This window comes from Meles meles, chromosome 16 (genome assembly GCF_922984935.1).
Source record: "Meles meles chromosome 16, mMelMel3.1 paternal haplotype, whole genome shotgun sequence".
Taxonomy (NCBI): domain Eukaryota; kingdom Metazoa; phylum Chordata; class Mammalia; order Carnivora; family Mustelidae; genus Meles; species Meles meles.
In genome coordinates this window covers 68,277,358-68,291,528 of record NC_060081.1, presented here as the reverse complement: position 1 = coordinate 68,291,528, position 14,171 = coordinate 68,277,358, and the positions used below count along the sequence as shown (strand labels likewise).

The 14,171-nt window shown below is 43.3% G+C and overlaps 1 protein-coding gene across 1 annotated transcript; it reads left to right on the top strand.

The window, feature by feature from the left end:
- Nucleotides 1–1,764: 1,764 nt before the first annotated feature.
- On the top strand, nt 1,765–13,883 carry LOC123926639 (protein WFDC10B-like). The gene is made up of 3 exons (XM_045980581.1): nt 1,765–1,855; nt 2,784–2,913; nt 13,790–13,883. Exons 1-3 carry the CDS (start codon nt 1,765–1,767, stop codon nt 13,881–13,883), a joined length of 315 nt encoding a protein of 104 aa, XP_045836537.1.
- Nucleotides 13,884–14,171: the final 288 nt, after the last annotated feature.

Genomic DNA, 14,171 nt, shown 5'->3' with positions numbered 1-14,171 from the left:
GAACCTTAGTTAAAAAAATATATCAATGATCAATGTAATAATATAATCATGGTATATTAATATAATATACTAATAAAATTTAGTGCATTAATATACTTAAATGTAATATATTAATATATCAATATAATACATGACATATTAATTAATATAGAATAATTAATATCAACATAGAATAGATGAATAACTAATTAACAATAGTAATTAGTTATAATTATAATATAATAATATATTAATAGCGTTATTAAGATATACTTGATATGTTTCAGATTTTTTTCAAGCTGGAAAAGTTTATGTGTGTAATATATATAATTATATGTATAAAATATGTAATATATTGTTTTCTAGACTTATTAAGATATAACTGACATAACATTGTATAAATTTAAGGTGGACAACGTGTTGGTTTGATATGCTTGCCTACCGTAAAGTGATCCAACACCTCCATTACATCATATAATTATCATTTCTTATTTGTGGTGGGAACACAGAAGTATTACTCTCTTAGCACCTTCCTTTTTTCTTTTTTAAAGATTTTATTTATTTATTAATAATTTTAAAAAGATTTTATTTATTTATTTGACAGACAGAGATCACAAGTAGGCAGAGACAGGCAGAGAGAGAGAGGAGGAAGCAGGCTCTCTGCTCAACAGGGAGTTGAACCCCGATGCGGGGTTCGATGCGGGGCTTGATCCCAGGACCCTGGGATCATGACCTGAGACGAACGCAGAGGCTTTAACCCACTGAGCCACCCAGGCGCCCCCAAAGATTTTATTTATTTGAGAGCAAGAGAGAGAGGGAGAGGGAGAAGCAGACTCCCGAGTGAATGGGCAGCCCCATGATGGCTAACCCAGTGAGCCACCTAGGTACCCTCTCTTAGCAACTTTCAAGTACGTAATACAGCCCTGTTACCTATAAGCATTATGCATATGTTACATAGCCAGAATCTATTCATCTTACAATTGGAAGTTTATACCCTTTGCCAACACTTCCCCATTCACCAATCTCTAGCCAGTGGTAACCATCATTCTATTCCCTGTTTCTAACAGTTCAGCATTTTAGTTTCCATAAAGAGGTGACATCATACAATATTTGCCCTTTCCCGTCTGACATTTTACTTATCACAATGCCTCAAATTTTATCCAGGTTGTCAAAAATGGCAGGATTTCCTTCCTTCTTAGGGCCGAATGATATGTATATCTTCTTCATTTATTCATCCCTTGATGGACTCAGGTTGTTTTTATATCTTCCTACAAAAATACTGTTTTCTTCCTTTCTGTAAATTATTTTGTAATTAGAATATAGAAATATTGGGCGCCTGGGTGGCTCAGTGGGTCAAGTCTCTGCCTTCCGCTCAGGTCATGATCTCAGAGGGTCTTGGGATCCAGCCCCAAATCGGGCTCTCTGCTCAGCAGGGAGCCTGCTTCCCCCTCTCTCTCTGTCTGCCTCTCTGCCTACTTGTGATCTCTCTCTGTCAAATAAATAAATAAAATCTTTAAAAAAATAAAAAAATGAAAAAAGAATATAGAAATATTACATCTTTCAGGGAAAAATTCTCTTTGCAAAGGAGGGGATTAGTCATGTGAGAGCAGGAATCCTCTGCAGAAGCCAAAGTCCCACAGACAACAGGCTGTGTTAAGGGCAGGCAAAGGGGAGGAAACAGGGCTCCTTGTTTGGCCAGTGGAAGCAGGGAGGAGCCCAGGATAACCACCCAGCTCTCCAGGGAAGTCTGTGCCAGACTGAGAGCTCTCCACTCTGGCCGGAGGCATGCCAAGCCAGGCTCTGCTGCTCCTCCTGCTCCTCTGTGAGCTGCTGCTGCAGGCCCAGGGAGGGCACCGGAAACTGAAGATGATGCAGAGTAGGTGATGGACTAGGGGACAGGGAGGGGAAGGGGGCCAGGAGGGGCTGTGTCCCTTCTGAGGAGGACCTGGGTATTGGAACTTTGCAGCACATCCTGCTCAGACCACAGCACTATGAAGACTCCGGATCCTCCCAAACCATGGCCCTCTGGCCCTTTTATCCGGCCCTGGGAACAGTGATGGGGGTGGAGGGGAAACTATGTCTTCTGCTTCTCCACTCCTAAAACCCAGACACAAACACCACATACAGTGGTGAAAGGTACATCATGGTCTGAGAGTCACATGGAGAAACCAAACAACTGTTCTCAGATTTCTGCACGTATGTGACACGTTACATCCACAAATGTTGGTGGGAGTAGGTGTAGAATGAAAGGACCATGGGAAAGCAAGTTTTGGGGTGTGCAAGGTCAAGTCAAAGTTATCATCGGAGAGACCAGGATGGTGGCAGTGGAAGGGAAATAGTGCGAGTGGTAAAATCTGGGAAGAGGCAAGGGCCCTGGAGAAAGTGACAGTGACAGGAGAGTGGGGGCAGAGTGGCAAGTCACCTTCCTCTCTAGACCCTGCAGATTCTGGAGAGTGGAGAGGGTCTGTAGGATGTCTCAGTCTCTGCCGAGTTCTCGAGTGTCGATTCAATGGGAGGCATCACTAAGTCCATGACTAACATGGGAGACAGGGTCCTGGTTGCAGAGTACCCAGAGGGCCCAGGAAGGCCAGGTGTTGAGATCTGTTGAGGAAGAGTCAGGGGTTATAGGATTTAAGATACTGCCAAACACCAGGACTGAGTGAAGGACAGAAAGTGATTTCCCTGAAAAGTCCAAGAGTGTCATGAGTAGGACCTGGATTCTGGGGTTTGGGGAGAGGCTTTAAGCTTCAGAGGAGGGCTCTCAGGGGATCTGGTTCCAGTGATCTTGTTCCTGCTCCTTTTAGGTGCAAAGGCCTGTCAAAAGAAGCCCAGTGTGGATCTTTGCAGCAATCACTGTTCATATTTTCTGAAGTGTCCAGAAGAAAATACCATATGCTGTCCAACCTACTGTGGGAATGTTTGCATGAGCCTCCAGTGAGTGACCACGGGGGCTGGGCGGGCATCATGCCCCCACACTCAACCCTTTATTCAGACCAAATCAGGAGTATCTCAGATCCCAGGCACCAGGTCGTCAACAGGAATGCACCCTCCCCACTGTCTGAATGGCTTGTTCCTGTCAAATAAACCAGAACAGATGTCTGCAGACCTGCCTACTTTAGTCCCAGTGTTTGTGATCCTTGAGCACCCAGTGCAGACCCTAGAGGGCCCCCCCCTCTCTGGATCCAGGTCTCTGATCTCTCTCCCCTTGTCATTCTTCTGTATTCTCTCTCCTGTTGGTTCCTGCACCATTGCCAAGTCCTGGAGGCCCAGCCTCATTGTTGATCTGCTTACTGAGCCAGTACACCCAGGGGAGAAACTTCTCATGTGTGGTATCTCCCAATGCTAACCAGAACATTCCCCAGCCTGGGGTCAAAAGGGCCAAGTTAGACATGAGGCAGGTGGAGGCTAGACCCTGGTCACAGAGTAGGAGGCCCAGGGAGGCCTCTTCTTAAACTTGACCCACCACCACCCCATTGCCCCCATTCTCCTTGTGAGGTTCAGATTACTGTCCCTTTACAATGAAGAAAACCAATCCAAGGGAAGTTGAGTGACACGCTCAAGGCAAAAGAGAGTGAGAGGTCATGCTGTGGCTAGACGAGGATGTTTGTCTGGACCCTTGGTTTGCTCAGCACCTAAACCCAATACTTGCATTTCAGATAATTTCCTATAGTTCCTTAATTAGGCGCCCTGGGTTTGTCATAACACAAACTACTACCAGAGGTGGCAGTGGGGCACACTTTGTGGGTGAAGGCATCAGTATGGACCCACTTGTGAGCATGGGGACACCCAAAGGTGGAAATGAGGCAGGAATTGACCATTATCATGGTGTATGAGATGCAGAAGATACTTCTAGAGTCCCCCCATGTGCACTGACATGGAGAAGGAGCATGGCTGGAGCATGAAAAGAGAATAATGACTGCAGAAGGAATGACAACCATGAGGCTGTGTGTCTGTCAGACAGACCAGCCTGATCAACAATTCTCCACAGGTTGAAACTTGTCTTTTTGGACACCGAGGTCATGGCAGAATTTACAGGTGCTCCCTCCTCTGCCTCCATGAGAGTCAAGGCCTTGCCAGGGTCCCCACTCCTCCACTTGACCTACCATGGAACGCACAGCTGTTCCATAGGACAGAACACGGAGTTCTGGACAGGCAAACACTCCTCCTAGTCAAAGCATTCTAGGCATAGCTTCCGAGTCCACTGGGGCAGGGTGGAGTGTCCAGGGAGCTCTGTGGAACACAGGCCAGGACACCAATTATCATGACGGAGAAGAGCAGCTGCTTCCAGTAGAATTTGTGGTTGAGGGGCTCATGACAGTGGCAAGAAATATGTCAGCTGGCATCATGGTGTACCCACATGGTAGGGAGCACTGGTTGTAGACGTAGGAGGTCACTCCCTATGTGGGCCGTGGCAAGTAAACTTGCCTCTCTTAATAGTCTCTCCCAGGATGTTCGGGGCCTGGCCAAGCCCTGGGAAGATGCTTGCAGAGTCAGGCTATGTGAGGAAGCACTCCTTCAGAGCATGCCCTTACCACCCACCTGTGTCTGATGATGTTCTGTGCTGCTGGTTGATCCTAATCTCTTTCCTAAGGTCTCCTGGTCCAAGCACTGGTTGATCCTAATCTCTTTCCTAAGGTCTCCTGGTCCAAATGCTGGTTGATGGTGATCTCTTTCCTAAGATCTCCTGGTTCAAGGGCAGATCTGAGGAGAGATGGAGAAGCTCCTCTGATACCAGGAGACTTGGAATGCTTCTGAGGTGGGCCAGAGGCTCTGGCCTGAGAGAGGCAGGTTTCCTCCTCTGGGCAATCCTTCACTGATGCCCAGCAGGAATCACTGGACTGGAGTAACACTGCACACCTGCCTCCAGCAAGGCCTGCCTGCTTCCTGGAGCTCTTCCCACTTGACTCCATGGACTCTTGCTTGTGGCTCATATCATGATCTCAGAGTCCTGAGATAGAGCTCACCTCAGTCTCTTGCTCATCAGGGGGTCTTCTTGGGATTTTCTCCCTCTCCCTCTTGCCCTCCCCCTGCTCAGTCTGTCTCTCTCTCTCAGAGAAATAGATAAATCTTTTTTAAAAATGCAAATACCTGTGGCTAAGCAATCACTAGGATTTCTAGAGAGTTCAGGAATGGGGACTATGAGAGCAGACACCAATACAAGCTTACAGATTTAGAAGAACACATAGGCACATTACGGATCAAAAATATGTATGTGGGTATTATGTATATGTGTAATATATGTGTGTGCATGTATACATATAATCATATGTAATAATATGTACACACACACAGTAATTGTATGTATGTATACATAAATCCATATCCTTATATGGACGTGTATATATACACATCTACATGCATATATATGCCTGTCTGTATATATATGTGTGTGTATATGTGTATGTGTGTATATATTATGTATCTATACCCGTATGTGTTTATATACATGTATATGTGTATATATGAATGTGTTTATATATGTATGTGTGTATGTGTGTGTCTGTATAAAATATAGAGAGAGCAAAAGTGTACTGTTTTGGGGTGCCTGGGTGGCTCAGTGGGTTAAGCCTCTGCCTTCAGCTTGGGTCATGATCCCAGGGTCCTGGGATCGAGCACCGCATCGGACTCTCTGCTCGGCAGGGAGCCTGCTTTCTCCTCTCTCTCTCTGCCTGCCTCTCTGCCTGCCTCTCTGCCTACTTGTGATCTCTCTCTGTCAAATAAATAAATAAAATCTTTAAAAAAAAAAGTGTGCTGCAATGGAATATTATGCCTCCATCAGAAAGGATGAATACCCAACTTTTGTAGCAACATGGACGGGACTGGAAGAGATTATGCTGAGCGAAATAAGTCAAGCAGAGAGAGTCAAGTATCATATGGTTTCACTTATTTGTGGAGCATAACAAAGAACAGGGAGGATATGGAGAGATGGAGAGGAGAAGGGAGTTGTGGGAAATTGGAATGGGAGATGAACCATGAGAGACTATGGACTCTGAAAACAACCTGAGGGTTTTGAAGGGGTTGGGGGTGGGAGGTTGGGGAACCAGGTGGAGGGTAATAGAGAGGGCACGTATTGCATGGAGCACTGGGTGTGGTGCAAAAACAATGAGTACTGTTACACTGAAAATAAATAAATAAATTTTTTTAAAAAGTGTGCTGTTTTCCTAAATTCTACAAAGCTTTATTGCAAACCCATCTGAATGGTCCAGAACAAAATGGTCCCAGAGATCCTGGGAGGAACCTCCTTGGCACTCTCAGTGACTATGCTCCTCAAACAGACCACTACGGAACCCCAATATCTGAGCCAGATGCTGGGCAGGGCTGTCACAGCCCTGCAAGAAACATCATTTTCCAGCCATAGAAAGTGGTGACTTGGGAATCCACAGTTCAATCATTTTAGGTGTGGCACCTTTTGCAGTCCCCATCAGAGTTCCCTTCCATTTGCTCCCACATCTTTGTACCCAGGTCCCCAGATTCTACTTTTTGTCTCTATACAGTCCACTCTCCTCAGTCAAGTACCCAGAATCCTGACATACGTTTCCCACTGCTCAATACATCCAGTGCACCCTGGGGGAAAAATCATTGTACATGGACGTCTCCAGTCAGAGCATGAAATATTCCTGGACATAGAGTTTGGAAGAAGGAGGTCTGCTCCTTGGGATCCTTGGCCCTTGCCTACTTGACTCTTCTTTTTTTCTAATAAGCTCCAAATTATGGGTATGAGTGCTCTCTACAATGCTCTTCTTTAATATTTGGTGGGAAAATCCCCCTAGCCCTCAACCCACAAACTTGTACCAAGATGTTGGTGCTGGCCATCTGTATTTCCTAAACTCCTTCCTACTCAGTCTCTTTTTATTCACATAAAACCCCCAGGGCATTTAGGGGAAGATGGTGTTATGCTTTAATTAACAAGAGAGAATCAATACAGGGAAGCTGTTGAGTGGGAACTTATCTGCACAAGCAAGTCCGACGCAAATAGATATACAAACTACCCTTTGGTCTACCTGTGGATAGACTCATACACGTCTGATAGACTCAAGACTTGGGTCTGTTTGGGTGGCCAGGACTGTGATAAGGTATACAGTGTTCCTCCTAGGTTAGGAGGATGTACTGCTCATATCAAAGAAAATCCAATACTTTGGAATGGGAGAGTGTCAAAGGAAAGAGTCTGTGATATGACCAACATGAACTTCCTGGGAAGAACTCACAGATCAAATCACCATTAAGTTCTAGGACTTTGAACTTTGTTTTTCTCCTCGTCTGCCCCTGGTGAGAGACCACAACCTCCTCTCCCCATCCCCAAGTAAGAAGAGGCCACATAAAAGAGCTGTCAGCCAGCTACTGCAGACACTTAACTCAACACCTTGAAAGGTTAAGTATGGGCAAGGGTCTAGAGGCATGAGCTTTAATTTGTGGCTTGTTTGGATGAGTTCCCTGCCCAGGTGGTTTCAACACTATTTCTGTGGGATGGAGATTGTTGTTTCTGGTGTTATAATAAGAAAATTGACACAGAGGTGGCATACCTGCCCAAGGTTCCACAGGTAGAAGGGGAAGACATGAAACAAGGTACCAGTATTCCTGACTGTAAGTCCAATGCTTTCTCCTCTTTAACATTATCTGGAAAGCCCAGGATCCTGACTTCTACGGGGAGCAGTCCTCCCATGTCTTTGTGATGCCTCGGGGTCTTGATATTGTCTTACACTCTACCTCAAGATGACCAAAGAATTCACGCAGAATTCTGTATGTGAGTAGTACCCAGCCTGGGCATGGTTATATTTCTCTTCTCTGGTTCAGTTAGTGTACCTGAGGTGTGCAAAGAAGGGTATTGGGCATCCCCAGGATCTTAAGCACCCTTTAAGGGCAAGTAAGGAACTCAGAAAACTGGACTAAGAGTAAGGCCTTTTTTTTTTTTTCATTGAATGGATCTCAAAGTTCTGGAAAACTTAGATCTAGAATGATAATTTTAGGTATAAATAAATAGCTTCATGGATCCCATGGCTTTGGATTTTCTGGTTCTGGCAGTGTGCACCAGTCTTCCACCTTTTTAAAAAAAATTATTTTCAGTTAACCACTGCATACTACACCATTAGTTTTTGATCTAGTGCTGAATGATTCATTAGTTACAAATTACACCAGTGCTCATCACAGCACATGCCCTCCTCAATACCCATTACCTTTTTACCCCCTCCTCCCACCCCTGTCCCCTCTGAAACCCTCAGATTGTTTCCCAGTGTCCATAGTCTCTCATGGTTCCTCTCCCTCTCTGATTTCTCCCCCTTTGAATTTCCCTCCCTTCCCCTATGTTCTCCCCATGCTATTGCTTATGTTCCTCATATGTGTGAAACCATATGATAATTGTCTTCTTACACTGTTGGTGGGAATGCAAGCTGGCGCAGCCACTCTGGAAAATGGTATGGAGGTTCCTCAATATGTTAAGAATAAAGCTACCAGACAACCCAGCAATTGCACTATTAGATATATACCCCAAAGTTACAGATGTAGTGAAAGGAAGGGGCACATGCACCCCAATGTTCATAGCAGCAATGTCCACAATAACCAAACTGTGGAAGAAGCCAAGATGCCCTTAAACAGATGCATGGATAAAGAAGATATGGTACATATATACAATGGGATATTATTCAGCCATCAGAAGCGATGAATACCCACCCTTTGCACCGACAGAGATGGAACTGGAGGGGATTCTGTTAAGTGAAGTAAGCCTTCCTCTTTCTTTGTGCAAAGGCTCTGCCCAGGAATCCACACCATCCCAGTGTATGTTCACCTTCACCCAGCTACCTCCTACTGTGTATCCCCATCTGTAAGTGGATGACAGAGCATCTGCTTTACTCCTCTGTGTTGCTATGCACTACTGCATTCAGAGGACAATAACACTCTGAGCCAGGCTCAAAAACTGGGTATTATGCCACCTCAAACTGCCTTTCTGGGGCAAACAGTGTGAGTGATTTATAGGATTTCTGACAACCTACCATGCTCAGAGGTAGTTCACCTTTGGCCTGGAGCTTCACCAATTAGGTTGTATCCTTTGGTAAATATTGCCCAATGGTAAATGGAGTCTCAATACCTTCACTTGGTACTTTTCCTTCATCAAGACATGCTAAGGCCTGCTGGCAGGGACATGAGCTGAATGGATAAAGTCGGAGAACAGATATAAGCATCTAAGGTGGAAGCCCCCATCCCTATACTTTGAAGCACTTTAATCAGAAACAGATGCTGTGGGGCACCTGGGTGGCTCAGTGGATTAGGCTTCTGCCTTCGGCTCAGGTCATGATCTCAGGGTCCTGAGAACCCGCACTGGGCTCTCTGCTCCACAGGGAGCCTGCTTCCTCCTCTCTCTGCCTGCCTCTCTGCCTACTTGTGATCTCTCTCTCTCTGTCAAATGAATAAATAAAATCTTTAAAAAAAAAAAAAAAAGAAAACATGAACAGACATTTCTGCAAAGAAGACATCCAGATGGCCAACAGACACATGAAAAAGTGCTCCACGTCACTCGGCATCAGGGAAATACAAATCAAAACCACAATGAGATATCACCTCACACCAGTCAGAATGGCTAAAATTAACAAGTCAGGAAATGACAGATGCTGGAGAGGATGCGGAGAAAGGGGAACCCTCCTCCACTGTTGGTGGGAATGCAAGCTGGTGCAACCACTCTGGAAAACAGCATGGAGGTTCCTCAAAATGTTGAAAATAGAACTACCCTATGACCCAGCAATTGCACTACTGGGTATTTACCCTAAAGATACAAACGTAGTGATCCGAAGGGGCACATGTACCCGAATGTTTATAGCAGCAATGTCTACAATAGCCAAACTATGGAAAGAACCTAGATGTCCATCAACAGATGAATGGATAAAGAAGATGTGGTATATATACACAATGGAATACTATGCAGTCATCAAAAGAAATGAAATCATGCCATTTGCGACGACGTGGATGGAACTAGAGCGTATCGTGCTTAGTGAAATAAGTCAATTGGAGAAAGACAACTATCATATGATCTCCCTGATATGAGGACATGGAGAAGCAACATGGGGGGGTAGGGGGATAGGAGAAGAATAAATGAAACAAGATGGGATTGGGAGGGAGACAAACCATAAATGACTCTTAATCTCACAAAACAAACTGGGGGTTGCTGGGGGGAGGTGGAATTGGGAGAGGGGGAGGGGGCTATGGACATTGGGGAGGGTAAGTGCTATCGTGAGTGCTGTGAAGTGTGTAAACCTGGCAATTCACAGACCTGTACCCCTGGGGATAAAAATACATTATATGTTTATTAAAAAAAAAAATTTGGAAGGGGAGGCGAACCATAAGAGACTATGGACTCTGAAAAACAACCTGAGGGTTTTGAAGGGTCAGGGGTGGGAGGTTGGGGGAACAGGTGGTGGGTAATGGGGAGGGCACGTTTTGCATGGAGCACTGGGTGTTGTGCAAAAAGAATGAATACTGACTGTTACGCTGAAAAAAATAAATAAAATGGAAAAAAAAAAGAAAAGAAAGAAACAGATGCTGTATCTTGTCAAATGTTTTTTTCTGCAGTAATTGAGAGGACGATGTGTTCTTCTCTCTTCCCTTATTGATTTGTTCTATCACATTGATTGATTTGCAAATGTTGAACCACACTTGCATCCCAGGGATAAATCCCACCTGGTCATGGTGGGTAATCTTTTGCATGTACTGTTGGATCCTATTAGCTAGGATCTTGTTGAGAATCTTGGCATCCACATTCATCAGGGATATTGGTCTGAAATTCTCCTTTTTGACGGGACCTTTATCTGGTTAGGGGATCAGGGTAATCCTGGCTTCATAGAAAGAGCCTGGAAGTTTTCCTTCTGTTTCTATTTTTTGAAACAGCTTCAGGAGAATAGGTATTATTTCTTCTTTGAATGTTTGGTAGAATTCCCCAGGGAATCTGTCAGGTCCTGGGCTCTTGCTTTTTGGAAGGTTTTTGATCACTGCTTCAATCTCTTTATTAGATATAAGTCTATTCAGTTTGCCAATTTCTTCTTGATTCAGACTTGGAAGCTCATAAGTTTCCAGGAACGTATCCATTTCTTCTAGGATGCTTAACTTACTGGCCTATAACTATTGATAATAATTCCTGATGATTTTTCCTATTTCTTTGGTGTTAGTCATAATCTCTCCCCTTTCACTCATAATTTTATTAATTTGGGTCCTTTCTCTTTTCTTTTGGATTAGTTTGGCCAGTGGTTTAATCAATCTTATTGATTCTTTCAAAGAACCAGCTTATAGCTTCATTGATGTGTTCTACTGTATCTCTAGTTTCTATCTCATTGATCTCTGCTCTAATCTTGATTATTTCCTTTCTTGTGCATGGGGTGGGCTTAAATTTGTTATGATTTTCCAGTTCTTTAAGGTGTCTGTCTATGAAAAACCCACAGCGAATATCATTCTCATTGAGGAAAAGCTGACAGCCTTCCCTTTGAGATCAGGAACATGACAAGGATGCCCATTCTCACCACTGTTTTTCAACATAATACTAGAAGTCCTAGCAACAGCAATCAGACAACAAAAAGAAATAAAAGGTATTCAAATTACCAAAAAAGAAGTCAGACTCTCTCTCTTTGCAAATGACATGATACTTTATATGGAAAACCCAAAAGACTCCACCCCTGAACTACTAGAACTCATACAGCAATTCAGTAATGTGGCAGGATACAAAATTAGTGCACAGAAATCAGTTGCTTTTTTATACACTAGCAATGAAAATATAGAAAAGGAAATTAGAGAATCAATTCCGTTTACTGTAACATCAAGAACCATAAGATACCTGGGAATAAACCTAACCAAAGAGGTAAAGGGTCTGTACTTGAGGAACTACAGAACACTCATGAGAGAAATTGAAGAAGACACAAAACAATGGAAGACCATTCCATGCTCATGGATTGGAAGAAAAGACATAGTTAAAATTGTCTATACTGCCCAGAGCAATCTGTACTTTCAATGCCATCCTGATCAAAATTCCACCAGCATTTATCAAAATGCTGGAGCAACAATCCTAAAATTTATATGGAACCAGAAGAGACCCCAACTTGCTAAGGAAATGTTGAAAAAGAAAAACAAAACTGGGGGCATCACATTGTGTGATTACAAGCTTTACTACAAAGCTGTGATCACCAAGACAGTATGGTATTGGCACAAAAACAGACACACAGGCCAGTGGAACAGAGTAGAGAGTTCAGAAATGGATCCACAACTCTATGGGCAACTAATCTTCAACAAGACAGGAAAAAATATCCAGTAGAAAAAAGACAATCTTTTCAAGAAATGGTGCTGGAAAAATTGGACAGCTATATATAGAAGAATGAAAGTTGACCATTCTCTTACAACATACACAAAGATAAACTTGAAATGGGATAAAAGACCTCAAGGTGAGGCAGGAATCTATCCAAATCCTAGAGGATAACGTAGGCAGTAACCTCTTTGACATCAGTGGTAGCAACTTCTTTCAAGACATGTCTCCAAAGGCAAAGGAAACAAAAGTGAAAATGAAATTTTGGGACTTCATCAAGATCAAAAGCTTCTGCACAGCATGGGAAACAGTCAACAAAACAAAGAGGCAACATATGGGATGGGAGAAGATATTCACAAATGACACTACAGACAAAGGGCTGATATCCAAGATCTACAAAGAACTCCTTAAACTCAACACCCAAAAAACAGATAATCATGTCAAAAAATGGGCAGAAGACACGAACAGACACTTCTCCAAAGAGAACATACAAATGACTAACAGACACATGAAAAAACATTCATCATCACTAGCTATCAGGGAGCTTCAAATCAAACCCACCCTGAGATACCACCTTACACCAGTTAGAATGGCCAAAATTAGCAAGACTAGTAAACAACAAGTGTTGAGGGTATGTGGAGAAAGGGGAACCCTCTTACACTGTTGGTGGGAATGCACATTGGTGCAGCCACTTTGGAAAACAGTGTGGAGATTCCTTAAGAAATTAAAAATAGAGCTTCCCTATGACCCTGGATTGCACTACTGGTATTTACTTCAAAAATACAGATGTAGTGAAAAGAAGGACCATCTATACCTCAGTGTTCATAGCAGGAATGGTTTCAGTTGCCAAACTGTGGAAAGAGCCAAAATGCCCTTCAACAGACAAATGGATAAAGAAGATATGGTCCATATATACAATGGAGTATTATGCCTCTATCAGAAAAGATGAATATCCAACATGGATGGTACTGGAGGAGATTGTGCTGAGTGAAATAAGTCAAGCAGAGAGACTCAGTTATTATATGGTTTCACTTACTTGTGATAAGATATAACATGGAGGACATTAGGAAAAAGAAAGGAAAAGTGGATTGGGGTAAATCAGAGGGGGAGATGAACCATGAGAGACTGTGGACTCTGAGAAACATACTGAAGGCTTTGGAGGGGTGGGGAGTGGGGAGTTAGGTGATCCTGGTGGTGGGTATTAAGGAGTGCGTGTATTGCATGGAGCACTGGGTGTGGTGCATAAACAATGAACCTTGGAAGACTGAAAAAATAAAATTAAATTAAAACAAAAAGATGGAAGCCCCCTCAACACCTGTTCCCTCATAGTTTAAAGACTACTCTACCTTTGCTTTCTCTCCAGAGTCCCCTTCTCTTCTTCTCAGGTCTCCTAAAACCAACCTGCTTAAAGTCAATATGTCCAAGATTCACATACCTAATTCTTACTTGTTTCCAGCTTCTAAATTTCACTTCTTCTGGAAGGAGAGTAAATTTTCAAAGCCCCCTTTGAAAATTTTGCACCTTTTAAATTGTCTCTTGCAGGACAGTTGCTTTTGAGCAGAGGAATTTGGTTGATTCTTCTAGAGCAGCACTGTCCCTACAGCTTTCAGGGATGATGGGAATGTTGTATGTCTGAGCTGTCTAATACAATAGCCTCTAGCTACATGTGGCTGTTGAATGCTTGAAATGACTAGAAGCTGAATTTTAAATTTAATTAAAATTGTCACATGTGGGTAGTGGCTACCATATTGGACAGTGCAGAGGAGGCTCTTCTGCTTGGTGGAAAATGTCTGAAGAAATATAAAGTCTTTCAGGGAGAAGAACAATCACTGTCTATGACTGTGTAATTTTATGACACTGGAATTTTACTCTTTCCTTGGACTCTTTTTTTTCATTCCTCTTCGGTTTTAGGATGGTAAAGCAA